The 26988-nt window shown below is 40.7% G+C and overlaps 1 protein-coding gene and 1 long non-coding RNA gene across 4 annotated transcripts in view; both read left to right on the forward strand.

Annotated features, from left to right (window-relative positions):
- LOC309862545 overlaps positions 1-26988 on the forward strand; it is a 531010-nt gene that overhangs the window by 287078 nt on the left and 216944 nt on the right. The window lies entirely within an intron of this gene.
- The window catches only part of PRKG2 (protein kinase cGMP-dependent 2), a 97170-nt gene that overhangs the window by 28342 nt on the left and 41840 nt on the right, over positions 1-26988 (forward strand). For all 3 annotated transcript variants that reach the window (XM_082728160.1, XM_082728161.1, XM_082728159.1), the window contains exons 3-9: positions 3067-3233; positions 7315-7428; positions 8837-8942; positions 12521-12584; positions 19698-19775; positions 21507-21601; positions 24627-24695. In XM_082728160.1, coding sequence (XP_082584286.1) covers positions 3067-3233; positions 7315-7428; positions 8837-8942; positions 12521-12584; positions 19698-19775; positions 21507-21601; positions 24627-24695 — 693 coding nt within the window. The remainder of the gene's footprint in view (positions 1-3066; positions 3234-7314; positions 7429-8836; positions 8943-12520; positions 12585-19697; positions 19776-21506; positions 21602-24626; positions 24696-26988) is intronic.

Genomic DNA, 26988 nt, shown 5'->3' on the forward strand with positions numbered 1-26988 from the left:
TGGCAGGCAGTCAGGCTAGGAACAAATCATTTTAACCAAAATGGGATTTGACACTTTGAAGTTTGTGTTCTGTCTTTTTCCAGAGCTAGCCTCTTTTGGGCTGATTCTTTCTCTCGGTACAGCCTTATGGATGACCCCTCTGAAATCCTGGGTGTTTACCAGGATTCTTCCTTCACGGTGTGCCTTGAACATTAACTTTGGTCTTCCTAGTCCTTTGAGATTGCCAAAACTCTGCTCAGTGCTGGGTACAAATCAACAAATGCCTTGAAGGGAAAAGCAGAGGTGAATATCAAGCTCATATTTTCTTGTCGATAACAGCTTTTCAAGCTGTGGTTATGTTGATAGGTGTCCAGTGCTTTCAAACAAATTTGCAAATATCTACTTTAGCTCTTGGAGTTGTACTGTGTGAGCAGGGACAGTTGTTTTGGTAACAGCTGGTCTGTCATTGCTGGAGAAGGAGTGGCCAAGTTCATACTCTTAGTCACTGCTGTATGCTGCCTCTTAGACATTTCAAGAGAAGACCCAGTCCTTCAAGAATTTATAATTTGGGGCACCTGGGTGGCTCATTTGGTTAAGCTGCTGTCTTTGGCTCAGGTCATGATCCAAGGGTCTTGTGATCGAGTCCCACATTGGGCTCCTTACTCAACGGAGAGCCTGCTTCTCCCTCTGCCTGCTGCTCCCCCTGCTTGTGTTTGCTCTCCTCCCCCTCTCTATGTCAAATAAATAAATAAAATCTTTCTAAAAATTAAGAAAAAAGAATTTTAATCTTGTTTGGAGAAAAAGTTATAGAGAGAACCCTTTTCTATTGGTAGGATGTTATAATAGGGTTATACACTCAATTAAGTTAAAAGGATTTGGAAACTCTTTGAGATCATGGGCCATGCTTAGTTAATTTTTACGCCCCAAGTAAATGTTTGATAAAGTTTGTTGAATTGAATAGACATGGATACAATACTCTAGGAGTTTAGAATAGACTTAAAGGATTGTGTGAGCTGCACACCTGCACCTGGGCAGGTCGGCTAGATCATAAAGGGAGAATTATAAAGCTTGAGCTGATCGAGGGAAGAAGAAATTAAGTTGGAGGAGAAAACAGAGGCTCAGTCTAACGATAAAGCTGGCGGGCATATGAGGCCAGGAGGATACCAGCCTACTGAAGCAAAGGGTTTTTTTTGCAAGTAAATACTGGATGGATGAAGTGGAGTCATGTGGTGTGAAATGGTGAATACCAGATTGTGGGATGTTGCTTTTCTTCTACGGTCAAAAGGGTTTTCAGACTGCTTCCATGGAATGTTCATAGAAGTTAAGCCAAAAGAAGAAATAAATAAAGAAGACTCTGAGGTTTGGAAACATTGGTTTAAGAGATTTGTTTACTGGAAGATTTCTTTGAACTTGGAAAGTATGCATTGTGAATTTCCAAAATTCTTCAACTCAGCACACTTTTGCTCATAAAGGAAGAGCACTTCTTGGAACATATTTTGGGAAATTAGGCTCTGTGGGCATTGATGAAACACTGGCTGGGATGTTAGGAGAGTATTGAAGGCCTGTGAAAGCTGGGGCTGTTTTGGCATTGTTCAGATGCTTGCTCTGAGAAGAACATGTTGTCAATGTATTTTCTCGATATATATCAGCTGAGTGAATTATTGGCTTCAGCAGATGAGGGGAAAATGAGATCAGATGAAGTCAGTTTTTAGCAAGAATAATCTGATAATCAAGTATAGAATCGACTACAGGGAAAGAGGCTAGAAGCTGAAACTCTTTTTAAAAAAGAAGCTATTAACATTGTACAGACCCAAGTTTTTCTCTTGGACCGTGGTGACATCCTTGAAAAGGGAAACTGAAATGAGTCACTGATATTTTTGTAAAGAGACATGACAGGTTTGATGATAGGTTAGTTGCAGGAGGAGGTAAGCTCTCCAGGTACTCAAAGAGTTAGTGTGGCTCCGAGGGTGATGGAGTCAGTGGAGAGCAGAAGGAATCTCTCTGTTGTGTCTTCTTTCCATAACCTCATGATCTGACGGGTGGGGCCATCCAGGAAGGAGGCAATCCATGGAATTTTACTTATGTTTGAGAACTTTCTGTCTAGAAAAATATGACAAGTTTTGAAACAGGAAAGCTAGTGGCAGGAGAGAGTTTGAAGGAAAGATACAGAAAAGAAACCCTTATTTTTAGAAATCACACTGAGTTTGACTGAAAGCAAGTGTGTGGTGCAGGGATTCTAACTTAGCCCACGGGGTCGCTTTCCTGCCAGCTCAATAGTTCTATGATAACTATGGAAAAGTATGTTAATTAAAACTTTTTAAATTTACGGTAAGGGAGTTTGGGTAATTATTTTGAGCTACTTCTTTTCCAAAAGAAAACAGAATGTTCAAGGACTATCAACAAGAGGGCCTTGGGTTTGGGAAATGACTAGGTTATGAGATTGGAAATATATGTTCTGTCTAGTCTAGACATACTGAAGGTCAAAACGTAGGTGAACCCAGCCTGCCACCATCACCCTCTGTTTCTGATCGAACCTAGCAAGTCCCAAAGGGGCTGACTTCTAATAGCTCAGAAGAGGCAATAGTCTTCCGACCCATGGACTTAGATTGAAATCCTAGGGGTATTAAGTTGCTTCTGACTTTTTAGTCCATTTTTACAGAAAGTAGGAGCAGTAATTATCTCACAGGAAGATTAAATAAAGTATAAAATAACTTCTACTATAGGCATTATGCGTGTAAGTGTACTCTCCGTCTAAAAAAATCATCTATCCATTACTATTGCTAATATTATTAACTGTGTTAACCTAGAGATCTTGAGAGAGGCTGCATTTGTGATGATGACAGCCAGGAGTGATAAAACTGATGTAATGTCAATTACCGAAAACTATTCAAAATATTTTTAAAGGTTTTATATGTGAAGTATGGTAGTTATCAGGGTCTGTGTGGGCGAGGCCAGAAGAAAACTTGTCCCTCCCGGTAAAGTGGTAAGTTCCTAGGTGGTAATATTAGAAATCTAAATAAAGTAAATCTAAGCAACAAAACATGGTTTTCATCAATGTCATGTTTCATCTCTTTCCCATTATGCCAGTGAGAAGAAGCTCATTACAGATGCCCTTAATAAAAACCAGTTTCTAAAGAGACTGGATCCTCAGCAGATCAAAGACATGGTGGAGTGCATGTACGGGAGGAACTACCAGCAAGGCAGTTACATTATTAAGCAAGGAGAACCAGGAAACCACATCTTTGTGCTAGCAGGTGGGTTTCACGGGTTTTTCCAGGTATCATACAATAAATACTTTGCCTACTGTCTTGTGATTTTTTACAAACATTTATCAAAGTGCAAAACCAGTTGCTCTGTGTATACACAACATCACAGATCTGAGTTCTTGAAATAGTAACAAGGTCGATCTAATCATTCTGGTGATGGTGATGTTTACTGAATGCTTTTTCTATGTCAGCCGCTGTTGAGCGTTAATAGAGGGATCTCCTGTCATCGTCCCACCAACTCTGTTAGGCACGTGCTTTTATCTCCGTATTCCGAACGTGGACTCAGAGCAGAGAAGTTCAGTGACTTCAGAAAGGCCACGGAGCTCCCTCGTGGTGGAGGTGGAGTGCAGACGTAGGCATTCTGGCTTGAGCCAGTACCCTCAGTCACAGTGCCACTTACTCGGCTACAAAAAGGCACTTCTATTCAAAATATTGCTGCTTATGTGGACAGTTTTAGCTTGTTGCAACAGGATAAGGAAAACAGTGTTTTTTGTGGTTCTGTGAAGTACTTTGGTTATATATGAATGACTTTAAAAGATAATTTAGGTACATGTAAGTGCACATGACTCAAATGGAATGCCTGAAGATTAACACTGGTGTTTTAAGAACCATTTAAATTGTTTTCTACATATATCCTATAGGAACATGTTTACATGCTGGATAGATTTTAAAAATCAGATAAGCAAAGGATTTCTTAAATGCATATCAAATGCATGCCTTATATGGTACTTAAAGTTATTTTAGATACAAAAGCAAGACATGATCTGAACAGGGTATACGCTTATTGAACACCTTATCAAATTCTGAATCACCCACTTTTTGAGTTTTAGGAAGGAAGTTAAAGCAGCTTAACCAAATGGAGTGTAAACTGAGTTTTCCTGTGGCCTTTTATTTTCTACTGCTAGTTCCTGGCAATCTAAGAATGCTTCTATGATCCTTGTTTCCTTAGGGCCTTAGGGATGGGGCAGAAGTTGCCTATCCAAACTAGTTAATAAACATGTAATATTCTAGTTATAACCGTATGAAAGATTGTTTTCATATACTTTGATTCTTCAGACACGCTAGTTCCATAAATATTGGTGTTTATTTGCTGTAAACATCTTTGTAGACACCCTTAAAATTATACAGTGATTCTCAAGTAATTATTCTACCCAGGAAGTGAAATATGGTCTGAATTTAGCTAGCCTCCAAGTTTTTAGGGACAGAGATCCGGAGCAATTTCCCCCTCTTTCAGCTTTTCCCTTGGCCATTTCACTTCTACGTTAGCAACACCAGAAATTCTGACAAGAAGAGATAGATCATTAACTCAGCAAATTTTCATGGAACATACTAGGAAAGGATGAGAAGCTCATGTCAGCCCATCAGGTTCCTTGCCAGTGACTCCAGTGAAAGGCGAGAGCAGAGAAGAGTTAGGCCAGAAACTGGTTTCAACACAGTCATAGATACCAGGGCTAGAGCACACAGAACAATGAAAATTGGGCCGTTTCTTATTTGAATTGATTACAGTATTATCTCAGGATGACTTTCCTGATGTCATTGAGCAAATTAATTCAAAATCTCCCCTTTATAACATACAGCATGAATAGTCCATAGTAAAAGCATATTTGGCTTAAACTTTTGATATTCCATGTGATTCTTCAGTATTGCTCAAGTACCGTGAGTCATCATCAATTAAAAAAAAAGCTTGAAATGCATGACAATCCATGATACCAGCTCAACGGTACCGCTAAGTGCTTTCAATGGAGTAGAATTTAGTTGTAATGAGAGATTCTTAAATTTTGTATCATGTCTGTAAGATTTGGAGCCCAAACAGAGTGTATTTTTTACTACAATTTAAGTTCTATCAGAGCAAGTATCTTCTGGGTTTTGTCCACACTGTCTCGAAGGCTGTTGGACCAACTCCTGGTCCAACACGGGTACTCAAATCCGATTTGGTGAATGGCTGGCTGGAGAGAGGTGACCCAGAGCGGCTTGGTGGTGAACGAGGAGAAGGAAAGAGTAATTCTCCAAGGGAAAGAGGACGACCCCACCATCTTTCTTCCTTTAAGAATGTAGGTCTTTCTAGCACATGACTGTTAGGCAAGGTTATATTCACACTTGTTCAAAGGGAAAGGAGGAGAGAATCCCCAGGCAAAGGAATTGTGAGGAGTTTGCTGTCTTCCCCTGGCCTCGGCTGTTGCCCAGATCAAGATTAGTGTCACACCCTGTCTCATGTTTAGAAGACAAAACTTTTTTAAGAGCTATTTGAGGTTTGCAACAAATTTGAGAGGGAGATACAGAGATTTTCCGTCCTCCTCTCTCCCCACACATGCATAGCTTACACCATTATTGACGTCGCTGACCAGATGGTCCTTTTGTTTTTTTTTTTTAACCAAGGATGAACCTATATTGATACATCATCAGAGTCATCTTAGGGTTTGCTCTTGGTGTTGCGCCTTCTGTGGATTTAGGCAAATGTCTAGTGACATGGAACCTAACATTATAATTCCATGCAGAGCATTTCTCACTGCCCTAAAAGTTCTCTGCTCTCCACCTGTTCATCACAGCTAACGCCATGCCTGGCCACCACTAACCTCTCTATTTTTCTGCATCATTTCTCTTTTCCAGAATATCATATTGCTGGAATCATGGACTGTGTAGCCCTTTCGGATTCACTTCTTTCACGTAGTTGTGTGCACTTAAGTTTCCTCCTGGTCTTTTCCTGGCTTGATAGCTCCTTTCATTTTAAGCACTGAGTAATATCCCACTGTCGGGATGGACCACAGTTTGTTCATCCGTTGAAGGACATCTCGGCCATTTCTCAGTGCTGGCAGTTACAAATAAAGCTGCTATAAACATCCGCGTTCAGGTCTTTACGTGGACCTGAGTTTTGAACTCCTTTGGGTAAATACTAAAGAGGGACCTGCTGCATTGTACGGCAAACTCTTATGTGTAATATCATAAGGCATCACCACACTGTCTTCCAGAGTGACTGTCCCACGTTGTGTCTCCATCAGCAGTGGAGGAGCATGCCTCTTGCTCCACATCTGCACTAACATTTGGTGTCCTCAGTGTTCCAGATTTTTGTCATTCTACCGGGTGTGTGGTAGCATTTTACTGTTGTTTTAATTTGCATTTCTCTGATGACATAGGATGTGGAGCATCATTTCATATGTTGATTTGCCATCTGTATCTCTTCCTTTGAGAATGTCTGTTAAACTCTTTGGCCCATTTTCAAATGAGACTGTTTGTTTTCTTTTTGTTGAGTTGTAAGAACTCTTTGTATATTTTGCAAAACATTCTTTTATCAGATGTGTCTTTTGCAAAAATATTTTCTCCCAGTCTGTGGCTTGTCTTCTAATTCCCCTGATGCTGTTTTTCTCAAGCATTTTTCTTATCAACTTCCATTTATTAATTCATTTCAATGATTGAGGGGAAGACCACAGTGGAGGCAAGGTGACGTTACTTGCCCAGGGTCACACAGCCGATGATCGGTCAGTGCTGGACGGTCAGACTCCAGGGCCGGTGCACTGCTCAGGGAGGACAAGCTAGTCCTTCTGTTATTGTGAGCAGCTCCGCTGTGTTTTCAAGACATACAGACAGACAGGGATTGTTGTGTTTCTTGCACAAGAGAAATAGTTTTATGTGCCACGTTTTCATGGGGTAGAAAGTATTTCAAATACAACACTTGCCATCCACTGCTTCAGAGAAAGAACTTTGTAACAATGATAATAATATTAACAGCAGCAAACACTAATACAGCATTTAGTATGTGTTAGCCTTTATTCTAAGTTCCCCACCTCTATTCCTGTATTTAATTCTCACAACCACTGTGTGAAGTCAATACTAGTTCTAGTACTCCCATTACCGGCAAAAAACCTCAGACAAAGTAGATAACTCTTTCTTTCAGGGTGATCAGCTAACATGGCCAAGTTGCTATCAGTCTACACTCTCCACCACAATATTGTAACGAGAATCATAAGATATCTTGCTGGTGTGCTTTGTGTACTTTCAGATGGTCTTACTTCTGCAATTATGGAATCCAGATGGGTTTTGATCATTTGTGTTTTTCTTTAATTCTGACTGACAGAGGGCCGACTAGAGGTGTTCCAAGGGGAGAAATTTCTATCATCCATCGCTATGTGGACCACGTTTGGGGAACTAGCCATTTTATACAACTGTACAAGAACTGCCTCCGTGAAAGGTAACGGGATAAAATGTTGTATTTTTGAATCATTACCCAATGATTATGACAATCTGAGTCACTATGGCCTGCTGAGTATTTTTGTCTTTCATGGTGCCTCACGTGCTCTTATTAATAGAAATGAGTGCTTACAGGATTTATATTGAAAGCACTCATCTAAACAATTCAAATTAAGAGAACCTTTCCATCAGGTGCCTGCATATAAAATATGAAAATAGCTTCATATTATTGAATTATTCCAATATTTGCTTTAATTGCCACTTCACTTTTCTTTTTAACTGTGTAAACATCTGCCTTTGGTTCATCCAGAATATTTGCCTTTCATTCTCCATGATGTTCTGATCATATTATAAACCAGAAAAATTAATGAAACTAAGGAAAATATATAAATATCAAAAGGGATGAGAATTAATTGGTGAGAGTTTCATGAGTGACTTCTCGGATTAATTTAAGCGTTCCTGTTTTTATTGATTTCATTCATGGTAATCTTGGGCAGAGTTAATTAGGTGTGTTTCTCAGTATTTAAGACTGGCGGGGGCATCTCAGAATTGCTGCAGGATTTGATAACAATGCAGATTCTTGGACTTTACTCCAAACCTCAGTCAAGATCTTTGGCAATGGAGCCTGGGCATCTGTATTTTTAACAAGAATGCCAAGATAAACCTAAGTTGCTCCAAAGTTTGGGAAACCAAAGCTTTGGGTCTTGATTTTTTTTATAGGCTCTCATTACTTCTTAAAAAAAAAAAGTGCAAATATAATTTAATCTAGATCTCTTAGAGCTGCAACTTCTGCTCTTCTTCCTTTTTAGATTTTATTCTTGCTTTCCATGTCTTTCCTATAAAAAAATTGTCTCAAAAACTGTCTTGCATAATCTCTATGAAAATGATTTGTATGCACTTTATACAAAAGTAACCATAGAGATCCTTAAAATATATTGGCTCTCATTAGCTACAATGTCTGAACAACATAAAAAGATATAAAAACATACTCATACACTGAGAGATCTTAAACTTCCAATTATCGACTTGTGAATTCTTTGCTCTCTGATCTAGCTACAAGCTGGCTGGTTTTCTCTTGTATCGCAGCATAAATCTGAACTACATCCTGATGATGTAGTATGTAATTAGGAATTGCAAACTAATTTTGATGTCATCCTAAGCAAAACATAATTAGAGAGGAAATCTTTGCTACTCACTTCCAAATCATGGTTCATTTCAAAGCCAAAGATGATTTTATGAAATTGCCCACGATTTATGTCACTGCTTCCTTCCATTTGCATGTTAAATAATGCATTTTCCAAGAAATATCATTTTATGAGAATACATGAAAAATGTATTGATTAACATTATGGAGTGTTTTCTTAATGTGGGGCTAAGCAATATTTTATTATTTCTTGATTTCTCGAAAGCTATTACCAACGTTAAAACATGGGCACTAGATCGAGAGGTGTTCCAGAACATAATGAGAAGGACGGCTCAAGCTAGAGACGAACAGTACAGAAACTTCCTCAGGAGGTAAGAACGACGCAAGGGTGCAAAGAGTAGAAGGTGAGGTGGCCTTATTGTGGACATGTAGGTTTTACCACAATAATCATTTTACCGTAGCCTTTCTCATTTAAGCATTTTCTACAAGACTAAACCACTAGAGCAAAAGTATTCCCTTGCAGTAAATGCCACTAGGTAAAAAAATTATATTGAATCCCAGTTGGCCCTGCACGCTGATTTTTTCCTTTCACTGAATTTGCCCTTGTGTTGTCAGAGTTGTCGTATACAATGTAAAAGAATGGGCAAAAAATTCCAAAATATTCACCCCGGTTGCTCAGTTGACTTTGAAACACATTCTATAATTTGGAAGTGGATAGCAAAAGACAGTTTTCCTAGTAATGCCTTGGTTAGAATAATATTAAAATTAACGTATTTTACTGTCTTTAATTGCTTTCCCTGAGACATTTTTTCTCATTTGTATAACCACCCCATCTTCCAAATTATTATTATTTGTAGCAAATTAACTTGCCAGAAATGTTACTATATTTGTCATAATGACACAGTTTCTTGGAACATATTTTGTGAGCTATTCTGTAACCCCCCCCCCCCAAAACTCAGATGCATTAATTCATAGAGAAGCAAATACGTATCTCACTGTAAAAGCCAGTTATGACTATAAACAGATATTTTTTGGAGAATATAAATTCTTTATTTAAACCATTTCCATGTTTCTTTGTGGGAGATTTGACAGTCTCTACAGCTATAGTACACACTGTATTACCTATGATAAGTGATGGTGATAATAATTATAATAATAATAATTGTGAGCTCTTTTTAATTACAGTGATTTTATCTTGCATAACTAGCCTGCAAAGCCAATGACTTTAGAGCTGGCGTAGTGCCTAGTATATAGTAAGAACTCAATAAATAGTGAATAAATGCATTGCTAATCAATGGGACATTGTAGGTGTGAAGGGTTTTCCTATAGAATCTTGCTGATCTATCCTCCACAGTTCACACTGCCTCCTGGCAAAGAGCTTCAGCAGCAGTAAGCAGGCACCTTCCTGAATTGCCAGCCAACATCCCGGCTGACGCGTAGTGGGGTCTGCCCGAGTACAGGTGACCTAAAAATCCAACAACTGAGCAACTCAGGTCAGCACTAAAAGCGAATGAACTACAGTCACGCAAGGGCCAAGAAGGGGGTAAATAAATCAGCCAGTGCTTGTGAACTGCCTTTGAGCACGTGAGATAAAGCTTGAGCCACTAGGTACTCATGTCGTTCCCTGGAGTCTAGAGTCTTCTGTCTAGTGGAAGGAGCTCAAAGAATTTACTAGCACATAAATCTTTTTCCCTTCTTTCTTCCTTTCGTTCCCTTGTTCATGCTCATTTAACACATCCTTATTGCCAGGCCCTAAACACTGGCTCAGTGGAGACCCAGGTAGACCTTATCTCTTTCTTTATAGAAGGAAAACAGACTGGAGATTTTTCCTCAGACCAGTCTCCTCACTAATCCCCAAGGGTAGCAGGTTTACAGGAGAGAATTTTCACCCACATGAGAGACCCCAGTCTGGACCAGAGGCAGAACGTTCACCACGAGCGTGTGTCAGCCAGTGAAGAGTCCGGTTACTCTTTCTTTACCTTTTCATTCACAGGAGGGAGATTAGAGAAAGATGTTCCACTTGGTTTCATGACACACAGTGAGCTCCTTTTCCATCTACATGTCCTTACTATGAAGTGTGTAATATATGTGGAAAGGGTGTACAGTACTTATGTAAGTCATGAAACACCCAAAATGAGCGTCACCGAGCGCCTCCCTGTCCAGCCCAAGACCTGGGACATTGACAGCTTCGTTGGTGGCTCCCCCGTGCTCCCCACGCGCCTCCCGGCCTCCACCTGCCTCTGCGTGGGAGCAGTCCGCATGCGGAGCTCAGTCCTCATTCCTTGCTTTTCTTTATTACTTTGCCTATAGCTTGATTTAACCCATTTTTGAACTTTTTTTTTTTAAATAAAGGTCTTACTTTTGTGACTCAATTTTTTTTTTAATATTTTATTTTTTATAAACATCTATTTTTATCCCCAGGGGTACAGGTCTGTCAATCACCAGGTTTACACACTTCACAGCACTCACCAAATCACATACCCTCCCCAATGTCCATAATCCCACCCCCTTCTCCCAAACCCCCTCCCCCCAGCAACCCTCAGTTTGTTTTGTGAGATTAAGAGTCACTTATGGTTTGTCTCCCTCCCAATCCCATCTTGTTTCATTGATTCTTCTCCTACCCACTTAAGCCCCCATGTTGCATCACCACTTCCTCATATCAGGGAGATCATAAATAGAACTGCCCTATGACCCAGCAATTGCACTATTGGGTATTTACTCTAAAGTGACTCAATTTTTTATTCAGTATTTTTTTCTACGTCACCCGGTGAGTTCGGCCGTTCCTCCTGTGGTAGTGTGTGGTTACCTGACTCTACCGCAGTGTGGTCAGCTCTTGTCCCGTGGGGGCGCGCTCTAGTGTTTTCCAACGACAAAGGATTCTGTACACTCATATCTCCATCTGCTGACGGTGTGCCTCTCTGTGCGCACATGCAAGGGTCAGTCTAGGGCGAGCTCTCTTTTCAAAAATAGATCCAATCATGCAGTTTTGGAGTAGCATCATTTTTTTCCCGAGAGATGTCAAATTTTAGATGGTATGAAAGAATTTATCTTATATCAACAGTCCTGAGTAAAAGTGGGTAAGGTAAGGTAGAAGAGAAATTTCTCTAACAGGATAATTTAACCATTTGACTGGTTAATCATACTGTGTGGAATTTCTGATTTTTTAAAAGATTTTATTAATTTGAGAGAGCATGAACATAACTAGGGGTGAGAACAGAGAGAGAGGGAGAAGCAGATTCCCCACTGAGGAGGAAGCCTGGCCATGACTTAGGGCTCAACGCAAGGACCCTGGGATCATGACCTGAGCTGAAGCCACCCAGGCACCCCTGATATATTTTTTTTCTCAAATAATAATTTCCAGTATCCTACTTCATCCTCTGTATATCATTATTACTTGTAAAATGTTCCAATTCATTGTCCCTGGCTACCATTAATTTTAAAAGACAGTACAGTATGACTAATCATCAAAGGTCATTTCCATGTTAATTCCTGCATTCCCCTCTGGATTCAGCCTTTACTTAATTACAAGGATTTAGATGAAAATCGGATCCTCTTCTGGAAGCCGAGCTCCTTTTCGTGCTAAAAAAAGAGATACTGAGATGCGGAGGGAAGCACATTTCTGGATGTGATTCACTCTGAAAACCAACAACAAATATAAAGTGTTGTTTTTTCCCCAAACAGAAAAAATTTGATTTTTTTCTTTTTATGGCATCTTAACTATCTTTATGTATTCGCCTATGATAAATATCTATAATTGCATGTGGTCTTATAATTTCAGTTTCTTTGAAATTCAGTTATTTATGTGTGCTATATTTTGGAGGTTTACTTGGGAAAAATTAAGTGCATTAAATTTTTTTAGATGCAGGGAAAATTTTTTTGAACTACATATAGGTGCATATTTATGGTTTAATTCAGGAAGATAACTAAAGGTTTCTTTTTAATTTTGAAGTGTATCCTTGCTGAAGAATTTACCTGAAGATAAACTAACCAAGATCATTGACTGCTTGGAAGTGGTAAGAAATTATAAAGGAAAGAAAACTTTTCATTAAAAGACTATGGAATCTAGCTGTTATTAGCACTATAAAGGCATAACAAGGAAAAGATGGTAAGTTGCCAGTTTACAGAGACCAGGAGTCTGTTTCTGTTGTGAAAAACCTTAGACCACCTCACAGGGAGTTGAGGGGCTGGGATGGGTTTCCGTGACTCTCCTGGATTGTATAAAGTTGGATTTGCATGTGTAAAGTGACATTTGATTTACATACTTTAATCTTTTTCACATATTTTACAGAGCTGATCCGCCTTACTTGAGGGCATTTGATTTTCTGCAGTTAACATCACAGTCCTATGTAGAGTTTTCCCAATATAAAGCAGTCAGAGAAGCTTAGGGTAGAGAAGGATATTTCGGAGCTTTCGGGAACAGCCTTCTGAGTCAGGCTATGAAACAACCCCGTACCTGAAAACTCGACACCATGAAAAGACATTTAAAAACCCTTGCATTTAAGGAGCACTTTACGTATTTTAACATCTAGGGGAAAACAGCATATTGGAATGTGTTCAAAGACTCATACGAGGCATCGCCCAAAGGGTTGGTTCTAGTCCAAGACTAGTCAAGTCTTTTTGTGAAGAAAGCGTTTACAACATGTACCTTTGATTCTAATGACACGCGTTAGATGAGAACCCTTCAGATGTCAGAGATTAAAATGCAACGCAAGTCCTTTCTCTCTGACTTTTGTGGGGGGTGTCAGTTTCACTGGCGCCAAAATGGCTTTTACAGAATTTAAAGGAAGTAAGGAATAGGAGAGAAGTCACATGCCGACTTTAAGCTTTTATAAAGCTGTTCTCAGTGGGAGACATAAAAATCCCAACACGACTGACTGTTGACAGATTCATGCCTCCGTCAGTCACGATATACGGTGTCAACTAATGTCTGTTGAGAAGGAGCATGACGGTTTATCCTTACGTGTAAGTCACCCCAGTGATGTTTCCATACACCATTCAAGGAACCTGTCCAGCCGTTTGTCAAGTACAGGCCATGAGGACACAGTGCCTGGCCTTGTGTCCCCAGAGTGTTCAGGTATGAAGTCATTTTCAAGAGGACGGCTTGCCCTGCCTCTCTTGGGATTTTCCCAATGTAACATAACCCATTCCCAGATGTTACAAATTAATAATTCATCCTAATTTCTGAGAGTGTGTGTGTATGTGTTTTAAAGCTGGCGTAGCCCTATATATTTTTTGTTAACTGAGGAAATCTGTTTTTAATATAATACTAATAGAGTATATTCACCAGAGGGGGATTCCGTGCTGACAGCAAATACTAAAATTTACTATCATTAAAAATAAATGGTAAATCAGACATATTTATTGCAGCCACAGGCACTGGCTACAGAATATACCGATGGGAATGCAAATCCAGAATTAATTAACGCACAATTGGAGTTTGAAAGTTCTCATCTTCCAAAACACCCCAGAAAGGCTTTATTATATCTCCGCATTTGCAGACAGCAGCACCGTTTATAAAGGGCCTTTATTCATACCTGGTGAACAAACGTGTCTGTGTAGCGCGGGAGAAGTCTCAAGTGTGAACGTGATTAGCAAGGGAGTGACGGGGTCTGTTGAGCCCGAAGAAAAGCACAGAAGTCACCAGTGTAGCTCGGACTCACGACGCGTCAGCGGGGGCCTGGCCGCGGCCCACTCCCGGGCCACCGGGCTGCTAACGGAGCGGCCGCCGGTCCGGGACCCGCCGCCGTGCAAACCGGCGCCGTAGCCTTTGAGACAAAACAGGCCGGATCTGGCCTGCTGTTCAGGAACTGATTTGGGAGGTTTGGGATTTTTCTGTGGGGGCAGGGAAGGGATAGGGGCATTCCTCGTCACCAAGCCGTTGGTCTGGGATGAGGTGAAGACTTTGCCTCCTGAGCGCCGGACCGACGGCCCCGAGGGTCTGTCACCCGGCCGCGCTTCTGGCTTCAGCTGAACCCGCGCGGTCAGCGCGAGAGGGGGGCGCCCGCCTGCCCCTCTTCTGGTGTCCCGATGGGAAGGCAGGACCGGCACCTGCAAGGGGTGACGGGTGGCCGACCCGCAGCCGGACGCAGATTGCGAGTGCGGGGCGAGCGGGAGTGGTCCTGAAGGTGACCCTGTGCATTCTGCTGTCGCGCGGCGTGGAGCACGGGCGAGGGACGAGTTTCTGTTCCCGCGCGCAGAGGCGTGGGCTCTGACAGTGGTGGACCCAGATGTCACCGCATGCTTTGATACAGAGCTTTGCTACTTGACGCAGTGACCCTCTGCTCTAGGACTCTGACGTGCCACCTTTCGTGAAGCTGGAGGTGTAGCAGGAGTGGGGCGGCGGGGGGGGGGGTTCCTGTGGACGGTCGCTGCCCTTGACCCACCTTGACCATCACCTGTGGTGCTGCTTGAAAGGCAGATTCCCAGGTACCACCTTGTGCCTCCTGAATTAGAAACTCTGGGTACCGGCCCAGAAATTCACACTTCAACACTGGATCTGCAATTCTTACGCATATTAGAGTTTGGGAGGCACTGGTTTAAAGTTACGGCTAGAGCACATGTTTAGAGTTTACCACAGTCTATCCCTTTATTCAGGAATTTTCCATTTTTCATAACTTTTCAGAACGTCTAGCTTTCTTTCTTATAGTTCCTGCATAACACCGGCACGAACCAGGGTTTTTTCTCATTTTAGTGATTACATCCGGAGTCATAAGACAGTTGAGATAATTGTGCATTTTGCCTGTTCATGGACCCGTTCGCTACAGGCAGGGCTGCCGAGTGTCACAGAAAGTTCACTAGTCCCAAGGTCGAGCTTCTGTCACTCAGAGCTGTCCATCAGGGACGGTGGCACCAGGGTCTCCTCACCCACAAAATCAGGGCGTGTTGGCCAGATCTCTAAGGCTCCTTCAACGCCCTTTCAGTTACAGGGTTCTAGACAGTTGGCTCACCCCAAGATAGAGGAATTCCTGTTGGTTTTCATTTTGCAGGCTCCAGTTCCTTGGAAATGAGGAAGTTTTACCAGACTGGTTGGTAAGAGCAGCCTGATCCACATGCGGTTGCTTTGAGATTTCTGGGGTGTTTTAACCATCCTGCTTGGACAAACGAAAGAGTTGTTGGTAACAAATAACTGTATCCAGTTTTTTAAACAACCAGCGTGGCTACAGAGTCACATGATTCCGGGAGTGTGTGTGTGTGTGTGTGTGTGGTACGTCTGATTGTGTAACGTCAGTACTTCGTAATGAAGATTTCTAGCCACACACTAAAGACTTTGAGGAAGCTATGAGCTTGCTTCTTAGTCCTTTTTCTCCATCACCTTGAGGTTTTCTTCTGTTTGATATATATTATTCATAGGCATTCAGTCTCTAACATTTTCTCGATATCACACAAGGAGCATTTTCTTTACAGTGAAAAAAACTTTTTAGCTTTAACTACTGCTGTTTGTATAGTTTTCTTCTGACCTCTACCTCTTAGTCTGCCCTGGGATTGGTTCCCTTAGTTTGCCCTCTTGTTTTACCCCCAGTAACTACTCTCAGGGTTTCCATTACAACTTCTTTTAAAATATCTTTTTCAGATTCAGGGTCACAAGTCATTAGTAGATCCGGAAATTAATTTGGAGGAACATTTTTAAAAATGTCAGAGTAGTAAGTGTAAGTGTTATGTAAATATACTTCAATTTTATAAAATGTCTATATGTGTGTATGCTTGCATTGGTGTATTTGGGTGCACATGTAAAATGTATTTTTTGCTCTGAGTCAGAGTGAAAATGCTTGAAAATCATTGCTTCAGAGGATGGGGTCCATGGCTTTTTGGTCCTATAAGGGACCCCTTTGCAATGTAACCACAGGACAATAACCACACTGTTTGCATTTCTCTTTTTGGTCTCGGTGACCACCCTGGCTGGACCGGCTGTGCTCCCTGGTTGACAGACACTGGCCAGTCTAGCATCAGAGCCTGTACTTACCACTATATATTTTTGGTCTGACCTACATCCACAGCCTTTTCTGATCTGTGAAGTTACTGTCAACACACTGGGAGGTATTATTTATCTTCCTTCCATGGTTTTGGGTGACAAAGAACCAGCCCTAGGAAAAATACCGCTAGGAAGTTTGCTCCTTAAGAAACAATAAAGCTCTTTCTCAGTGTTCCCTTTCAAGCTTCGTTTTAGCCTCCCTGACTGACAGGAATTAAAGCTGCACATCTGCACACACCAAAGGCTTTGTAATAACGGAAGCACAGCCTACCGGCACTTTGGAAATTCTCCGTGTTCTTTCTGCTCCATGTGGGTAGTGGAACCCGAGAGTGGGGTGGGCACTGGAGAGACTGCAAAGCGGACTATCTGTAGCAGGGACATCTAGCAGGACGCCAGCATCCGGTGAAAGAGAACTGAACAGTAGCTGCAAAATGAAAGCGCTGAACTGTGTAGTGGGGTCACTCATTAAACACCAAGGCACAACTGTACAGTGGGGCTTGTATGTGGCGAAGGTTTGCGATAAAGCTAGAATGGGAGAGAATAGAGAGTTGGAGTAAGTAAACTAGGATACAAGAAACTCCAATATCATTTCCCAAATAAAGTGGAGGTTTGTCTCTTGCTTGCATAACAGCCCAGGGAGGATACAAGGAGTCATTCAGGCATTCAAGCTCCCGGCTAGATGACCCCTCTCCCAAGATCTCTCGGTGAGGACACATCCTGCAACAGCTCACGGACCTCGCCCAGCGTGGCTCCCATCACTCCAGCTCCGGTTCTTTTAGCTAGAATTTAGTCACATGCTACAGCTAACAGGGAGCTTGGGGAGTGCAGTTCATCTGGGCAGCCATGTGCACCAAGGAAGGCTTTGATGACCAGCTCACAGGTCTTTCCTAGGAATGCAGAGCCACCCGGTTCCTAGTGTTTATCAAATGCGCTATCAGATGCTTTAGATAAACTGTCTCAGCACTAGGTGGGACAGGTCATGCCATTTTAATTCTATAGAAAAGCAAACTGAGGCCCCCAAATTGAACTAACAGTTAAGCAAATCCTAAACATCTTCTTCCTCAATATGACAACCATTAATTATTTACTATGTTTCAGACGCTTTTAATGCACCAAAACATGGTCTTTAATCGGTTCATTGTAGTAGGCAGAATGGACCTCCCCACCAGATGTCCCAGACTCGAATCCCTGGGATGTGTGAATATGTTATGTTACATGGCCAAGGAGAATGGGGAGATGTAATTAAGATTCAGGACCTTAAAATAAGGAGGTTATTCTGGATGATCTAGGTGGGAGGAATATAATTGCATGATCTCTTAAAAGCTGAGAATTTTCTCTGGCTGGAGTCAGAGAGAGGTAGCGAAAGTGGAAGTCAGGGATCTTTCAAGTCTGAGCAGGACTTGATGAGCCATTGTTGGTCATAAAGCACAGGGGCTCTGGGCGAGGACCTCAGAGCGGTCTCTAAGAACTGAGGGGCTGACAGCCAGCATGGAAATGAGGCCTTGTCCTAGAAACTGAATTCTGCCAGCAATACGATGGAGCCTGAAAGTGGCTTTTCCCCCAGAACCTCCAGAAGGAATCAGTCTGCTTGACGCTTTGAGTTCAGTCTTAGGAGACCCTGACAGAAAAATCCAGGTCACCTTGGACTCTTTGACACACAGAAACTGTGAGATAATCAATGGGGGTTGTTCGCAGCCACTAAGAAGTGTGTGGTTATTTGGTACAGCAGCAGTAGAGAACTAATGTGCTTCTCTAAATCTGTGAAGGTAAATATTCTTATTTGAACTTTATGGGTTGATGGATGTGAAATTCAAAGCAGAACTGGGAGTTGAATCGACATGTGTTTGGCTTCAAAGTACTTCCTCCCCGAGATGCTCTGCTCCTTTCCATGAGATGTTGAAGTGTCTTATAAAATGTACATAGTGCTCTGTAAATAAAGGGTATGTTTATTCGTATTAGGAGTCATATTTATTTCAAAATGTAAATAGCTTTTAAGCATAAATGACCAAAAAGAATATTGAAATACAGCAGACACAGAAGTAGTTATGTTTGGATTTTATTTTCAAATCTAAAAGAAAAATAAGAGAGAGCTATTTTGTCATTAATTACACCTTTTTAAAGAAATTAAACAAGCCCATTTTTATTTATATAAATAATTAAGAGATCCATTTTGGTTCTCTGACTTTGAGATAATGTTAAAATGAAGTAGAGGTAGACGGTTTTATCCATCTTTTGTTTTCTTTCATTTTTCTTTAAAGATTTATTTATTTATTTGACAGACAGAGATCACAAGTAGGCAGAGAGGCAGGCAGAGAGAGAGGAGGAAGCAGGCTTCCCGCTGAGCAGAGAACCTGCTGTGGGGCTCGATCCCAGGACCCTGGGATCATGACCTGAGCTGAAGGCAGAGGCTTTAACTCACTGAGCCACCCAGGCACCTGAAGATCTTTTGTTTTCTGAGACTGAGCTGTTCTTTCAGCGACAAATGGATTGATTACTAGAATTCTCTGCTTACAGACACATAGAGAGATAAGTGACAAATTGAGATTTCATGAGGATAAACCTACACAGAAAAACATAATTTACATGTGAAAAGTTCTAATGTTGATCTTCTATGATGATAAATTTTTTTGAAGAATCCATAATAAAGGGCTACTTATCCTGTAGGTAGAATTTTCCCAGCCTTTGCTCTTCAAGGAATTAGAAAGTGAGGCTGATATTCTTACAGTCCACTGAGGCTAATATTTTCAACGCTTTCGGTCATCTTTTTCTAGGCTCTAGTCCCAGTTTCAGACTGGGACTGATCACTGGGCCGCTTGCACTTCGATCACTGAGGCGGAAGCTCCCCCGTGCGCCAGAGGTCATAGCTTTTCTCTCATTTCTCTTCATGCTCTTTAGTCTTCATGCCTGAAAGTCAGGCTTTTAGGTGAATTTTCTCTGGAAAAGATAACCATAAATGCGCATAATAAAGGAAAAGTCTCCTTACTTTTTCTACAGCTTATGACTACAAGGTTCAAGATGATTGCAGTGACAGTAAACAACAAATAAAAGAAATGGGCATGGAATGCTCGTGCCAGACACGAGGAGTTCGGTTTCATTTATGCCTTGATCTCTGCATCTCCACTGGATTGAACATTTTCTTTCTCTCTCGTCCCAACAGGAGTACTATGACAAAGGAGATCACATTATCAGAGAGGGCGAGGAAGGAAGTACCTTCTTCATCTTAGCGAAAGGAAAGGTAAGTATTAATTAAAGCTTACTTAAAGCAAATTTAAGAAGTCGGTTCCAGTCAGAGTGGGAACTACTGCTATGGGAAGCCTCTGCACTGAACGGTGAAGGAGCTTCTGTTCGGGAGAGGTCCGTGAGGTTTGGTCTGAGCACTGGGCCGAGGGGTGCAGGAGACCTGTGATGGTTCTAGCTCAGAGGTCACTTCTTAGTGATTCTGGGCATGTCACTTGATTTTCTTTGGACACTTTTCATAGTGCATAAAATAACTGCTTTCTTTCTAAGTTCCCTTTTATCTCTCCTTCTCAACCTGCCCAAGAGTCCAAGATTAGGGCTGGAAATTTTTTCATCCAACGGATGTGACAAGCGGCAGGTGTGCAGAAAATGAACTCGGCAGTTGAGGACAACAGTGGCCGGCCATGAAGCTGTAGACGGCTATGGCTCCAGGCATCAGTTCATATATCATTGGTTCAGATGCCGATGAAAATTTATGCTGGTGTATATGCAGGAGGCCTTTTCCTTTACTTAGATATTGAGTGGTAACATGTTACCACTTGTTCCCATGCTGACTCTCTACAGTATTCCTGAGATACAGGGCGTTAGCGGAGTATTGAATGGTAGAGAGAAGCTTGAGCACCCGTGTGCAACCTGTTGGATTTTACGACATCCTTTCTTCCACGGAAGGGTGTCATCAGAGTCAGGCACGGCCCTTTGCAAACCGACTTGTGGTTGAACTTAGCCTGGGCACCCAGGGAAGGAAAAGAAGATTAACAAAATAACTTCAAACCTCGGAAACTCTTCAACACTTAGAAACACTTGTTGTCATTTCTCCCAAACCTGGACCCCATGCTTTGAAAGCATTCTGACTAATAAACAAATAACATTTATTGTTTTTTTTTTTTAATTTTAATTCATTGTGACTTTCGTAAATGCTAATCAGAATCTCTATTCAACATGAAGCAACCCTTGTTATCCTGTTGATTTGGCATAGTTCTAGCCACAAACAAGGAACACTGATGTTTTTTGTTTGGTTCTGCCGTGGGAATGGGTCACACCAAGACACCTATGAGCGCGATGACCCTTCTCCAGATCCACATTTTGCAACCATTTTAGCGGGTGTGCAGGATTCAGTAGGTCAGTCGAGGCCACCGGATTCAGAACTTCTGATACTTAGCCTTATTCTTGATTACTTGTCCACGGTCTTTGGATTTTTGAAATTATTATATTTTTACTAACATATAAAGTATTATCCGTTTCAGGGGCACAGGTCTGTGGTTCATGAGTCTTACACCATCCACAGCGCCCCCATCGCCCGCACCCTCCCCAGCGTCTGTAACCGGCCACCCCATCCCTCCCCCACCCCACCCCCCAGAAACCCTCCGTTTGTTTCCGGAGATGAAGAGTCTCTTATGGTTTGAAATTACTTTCCTTGAGTATCTCTCGGAAGGAATCGTTGGATTCACATAAAAAACTCTAGCTTTGAGAGGTAGGATTTGAACGGAGGATCTTCCTCTCACAGGCTGGGAGTCATTTGGTTGTTAGTCACAGGTTCTCTCGGTCCCTCCAGACGAGGTGACCGTAGCAAGACTGTGCTAACTGCCGCAAACTCAAAGCAAAGGCTTGTCTAGTTCCTTATTTCAGTCAAAGGTTCATAGATCAGAAGGGTCTGACTGAATGGATATGTGTCCAGATTCTCATTTTTTTCTTTTTCTCTCTCTCTTTTTAATTGTTTTACATCATTTAGGTAAAAGTCACCCAGAGCACAGAGGGCCATGATCAGCCACAACTGATAAAAACACTGCAGAAAGGAGAATACTTTGGGGAAAAAGCTCTTATCAGGTAAATCCATGAATTCCTGGGCCATACTTAAATAACTTTTTGATTGCCTTACATGTGCAACTACTCCCGTTAGAGATGTCAAATTGAGCTACCGGATTGATGTCAGCAAATATTCAGGGATTAAACCAAAAATTTAAACTGGGTGCTAGAAATTTCATTACTATGCACAAAATAAGTGGACTGATTTTGCACAGAAAAGAAATGGGGAAGTCTTAAATTTGCTAGTGAAAGTAAAATTGATGTTCTGTTAGACTCTTCAGTTGAAAAGCGTGTGAGAGAAAGAGACAAAAGACGTGAGAATCACAATTTCCCTTTGAGAACAAGTTTTTATATTTCCAAAGTTTGAAATATTGTCTTTTCCCCCTTCTTAAAAAATGATCAAATAATGACTTTACATATTTCGTGTGCTTTAAAATCATTATGCCAAAAGCAATATTAAGAACTTTTATTGCCTCATTCTGCAAGTTTTAAGAAACAACTCAAAATAGTGTGTACAGAACTTCGACCTGAACCTTAGGTCTTTTGAGGGATGAATTTATCTACTCTTGATCCGACTTATGGAAGAAATGTTTAAAAAGATCAATCAAACGTCTTAGAAGACACTGTGTACTTCCTGGGACTCAGAACAACCTCAAGTCTAAAAAAACCCAGATTTTCTTAACTATAAATAACTTTATAAAAGATGAAATTAGAGTTTAGAATCGCTTCTTGGCCTTTTGGGTCGGATCAAGCGTAGAGTTTCGAGCAATACTTTTTTTGGAGTTACATATGTTTTGAAATTTTGAAATTAGTTAAGACATCACTTAAAGTTTTACTGTTACTACTAAATGGGTTTTATTTCAAATCTATGCTTATAGAAACGAGTATTATTTCTGTTCATTTTCTTCCTTTTTAATTTTTGTCTTGAAGTCCCAGTTCTGCTGATTTGTATGGGATGATAATATTAAGTGTAGAGCAAAGAAAGGGTGTTCATAAATTACTGGAGACAAATCTGATTACTTAAAAATTAGAAAGTTTTTATTTTTTTAAAGGAAAAACTAAACTTAGGAGGTTAGATTGTGGTTGTTTTGTAAACAGTTTAAAAATGGAATGTGAAGACCAGCTAAACTGCTCTTTCTCATTTTCTAGTTCATAATTAACTTGTTTCAGTAACAGGGAAATTGTCCTTTTTAATGTTTTTGGTTGTGGCGGTGTGAATAGCTTCATGTGATATAATTATGTTATATTGTTATTCAAAACTTCAGTGTGTTTGTTCTTAACATTACTAGGTTATTTGTCTCATACCTGCAAACAAAACAACTACAGTTTGAAAGTGCAGAGAACTCTATAAATGCACCAGAGAGTCAAAATATCTCTTGAAAGGAAATACGCTGTCTGATTTTGCTGGATCTGAAATAATTCATGCTCTGTGTCACAGCTAGCCAATCACAGTGTTTTTCCAGGAGAACCAAGGGAATTTATATTTAATATATATACCCAACTCCCCAGGCATTTGGAAGCACAAAGCTAAAATGAAGGAAAAGGAGCCTGATACAAATACTTGTAGACGTTTCTGTACGCCTTTGCTATCGCGCTTTAGGGCCACTGAAGGGGACTCGGAGTTCCTTACAGTCTGCGCATTTCTGGGACTTGACATGAATTAGTCCCAGGAGTTCTTACAACATTGTATGTACAAAGATTGACTCACGGCACTTACACAGTTATTATAAAAGAAGCGTACGTGTACTCACAAACCCTAATATTTATGAAGTGTTTGCAGAGAATATTCCCAGTCAGTCTTGACATTGACAAGTGCAAGGGATGCCACACCTTTGCTTTTCCGAACTCGCAAATCAGATTGGCTCACATCTAAGATCAGGTCTGTGCGCATGCATGGGTGTGTGGACATCCATCCGTACGTATAGATGTCGATGTCTACACACACACAGGTTGAGTACAGTCTACCCAGCTCCCAGCTCAAAAGCTCATCAAGCTGTAATGTTTTCATTAATGTCTTCCAGCAGGGACCCTGCAAATTTGGGAGGAACTATGGGTTATATCAGTAGGACTCTGAATGTTAGCTGTGTGGTTAAGGGACTTCTTTGCAATAAGAAATGGGTCACCAAGTTTTTCCTATCTCAACACTTAAGGAAGAAGAAGGAACTATATATACTTTGTGTGATACCATTTTTGATGAAGTTGCTTAGAGCTGTCTCGACATATTTGTTCTTCCTGGTTACCTTAAATGAATCTCACAGCACTGGGTACCATCTGGGTGTACCATTTTTCAGTGTCTTTAGTTTGTAACTAATGGAGGGAGGAAACTAGTACAAATAAATGCTTTACCCAATGCTTGGCCCATTGGTATTCTTTGGTTGTTAAATTTGCCATCATTAGATCGCATGCCATAATTCATTGTATCTAGGTTCTCAGCGGTGAGATGCACCAATTACATTATGTGCCCTTGAGGAAGAAAGACAGCGCTATTAATTACACTGTGATTCATCACCAATTGTAGGACATGTTCTGATTTCAGAGATTTTAATGGAAAACATACTCCTAGACTTTATGAAATTAAAGTATTTTAGTGTTTATTTAAATCGTTGGGTGATATGGTACTCAAAACACTTTCTTTGGGCTTTATTCTTGATTTTTTTTTATTCTATGTTAACTAGTTGAATATTTTCCCAGTGAATTTTTTTGATCCATTAATTTCAGTTTGGGCTGCTTATTAATGAGCAGTTCCCACTTGGTCACCAGAGAGGCATTTTATTCTGGCTGACACAAAGCCCAGAAGGCGATTCTATAGAAAGTCACAGTCACTGCTCTCTCTCTGCTCCCAGCACAGTTGTCTTCTTGTCAGAATTGCTCACATACATCACCTTCATTGGGGTGCATTTCAATTCCCTTTTGGAAAGGGGTGAAGTGTAAGTTATGATATTTTAAAAGCAGCAGCCTTTGGAAGGTTTAAATGATGGTGTTTCATAAAAAAGCAGATTCTTTAATAAAAATGGATGTTTAATTTCGTCCCTGTTTTTGTCTGCAGTGAGGACGTCAGATCTGCTAACATTATTGCTGAAGAAAATGATGTGGCGTGCCTGGTTATAGATCGAGAGTGAGTATGCCGATGTCAGAGAAGGCCGGCTGCGGCCACCTTCGAAGACTTGGCCTTCTGTTACTCCAAGGGCCCATCTGTCTTCTCATTCATCACCACTCAGAAATGCTGGGCAACCCTCAGCTGCGAGTACATTCCATTAAAATTCATGGGGAGGAACTGGGCCTTCGGGTCTGAGTCTGTCTGAGGCAGTGGCAGATGCTGGCGGGCTAAATATTTTGTGTGCAAAGTTTGTACATAAACATCAGTGATAGACTGATTTAAATTCCTCATCTTCCAGAGAAATAAGCTTATTGGTGCCCTTTTTGGATTTTTCTCCCCTGCACAATAGAGTGAACAGTTCCATAATTTATTTCTAAAATTTTAGCTCTAAGCAGTCAGAAAGCTTTGAATAAATCCTATCTCTCTGGGACATAACATACAATACCCTTTAGTTATATGTATTTCCAGAGAAGGTTTGATTTAACATTCGTAGTGATTTACAAGTGATATGTCTTAATATTCATCTCTAAGTGTCTTGGGTTGCTTTCGGGAAAAAGTCTTACCTTGTGTCCTTCACTCATTTCAAATTGTATTGAATCTGGCCCCTTGGGTCTCTCATTAGTGAGTTGTTTGTTTATTAATTTTCTATAATAAAGGAAATTCAAATATACAAATCTAGGCCATTGTCTAGGAAATGTCTGAGTGTGGTCAAAAACATAGGGCATACGCACATGAAATATTAACAAAAAACAGTAAAATGACAAGAAGTATCACAAAGCAGTATGTAGTGGGTTGCAGTTGAACATAACATTCATACTGAACATCAAATTATAGAGATTTAGAACTGGAAAGAACTGTAGAACATTCAGAAGTCTTTTTATTTTGGAAAATTTCACATATAGTAAAAAGCAGACCCGAGACTATTATGGACCCCATAATGCAAGTTCAAAAATGATCAGTTAATGCCTCATCTCTATCACTTTGCCACCCCCGCCCGGTCTTCTCATACTACTTTCAAGCAAATTCCAAACATAAAATTATTTCATCTGTAAATTTTAGTAGCATCTCTAGAAGATAAATGTTGCTTAAAATACATGACCACCATAACATTAACATACACAAACAGCACTCATTCTTTTTTATTTATTATTTGTGATTAAGAGATGATTGACCCATAACTTTAAATTGCTTTCAGGTATACAACGTAACGATTTGAAATACATATATATCACCAAAGGACCAGGGCAATCAGTCTAGTTGGCATCCGTCACCACGCACAGAACAATAATTCTTAATATCACTTCAAATTATTTCAGTCTCTCTCTGGATAAGCAATGGAAGTCCCAGATCGGTAGAGATGTCCCAGCAAAGCCATCTGTGACGGGGCCCTGATGGCTTTCGGAGTTCGTTCCGCTGGGCCATTTGGCTCCCCGGGCGTGTGTTCAGCGAGAGGAGCAATCACAATGCAATAAAGTGGGCAAGGTTTTATTTTCTTTTAGGTGTGGAAACGGGGCTTAAAAATTAATAGGAATTTGTCAGGCCAATAGGAAATGGAGAAGTCACTCGAGGTGAAGTAGAGCTTAAAAACAAAGGCATGGGGGCTAGAAAGAGCAAAATATGTTCGGATAAAGGTAATCTTTGGATGCCAGCTCACAAAGGGAAAATATACTGGTACAGGGTTGTCCTGATAGTGCATTGTTTTGTGTATGAGTTCATGAAAAATAAATGCATACCCTGAATAGCATTAGCTGTTCGGTAGAATCTTATAAATTGCTCTGAAATGCTGGGACTAAAAATATGACACAAAGGAAGAACTCCTTCCGTGTTTCTTCATTGTAATCACACAAGCAAGTATTTATACGATACCTCACGCACTCAGAATCCCTGCAAAGGATGCCAGGATTTTGTGGAGTTTATATATTATATACTATATTATATATTATATATTATGTGTAAGTTTATAATTTTAAAATGTTCCACATACATGTGTACAGATGAGATCTGGTAGTGTAAGAGTATTGTGTTAGGCTCAATGAGACTCGACACATGAATTTATTCTGTGAGTGAGAGGAGCCGGATATCTGAGGTGACCAGGCGGACCTACATCTGGATTTCTGGATAGTTCTGGTTGTCCCAGCATGTTTGTTATCGGTACCACCTTTCACTCTGAAAAGTATTGAGTTTGAGTGATAAACCCATAGTAGTCATCATAGTAACGACTAATAGACTAGGTTCAGATCCGTGATAATTCCCCCACTTTACCCTATATGCCCTTAGATCATTATTTACGTTTTGCTTAATTGCTTCATGT

This window comes from Mustela nivalis, assembly GCF_964662115.1.
Source record: "Mustela nivalis genome assembly, chromosome: 4".
Classification (NCBI taxonomy): Eukaryota; Metazoa; Chordata; class Mammalia; order Carnivora; family Mustelidae; genus Mustela; species Mustela nivalis.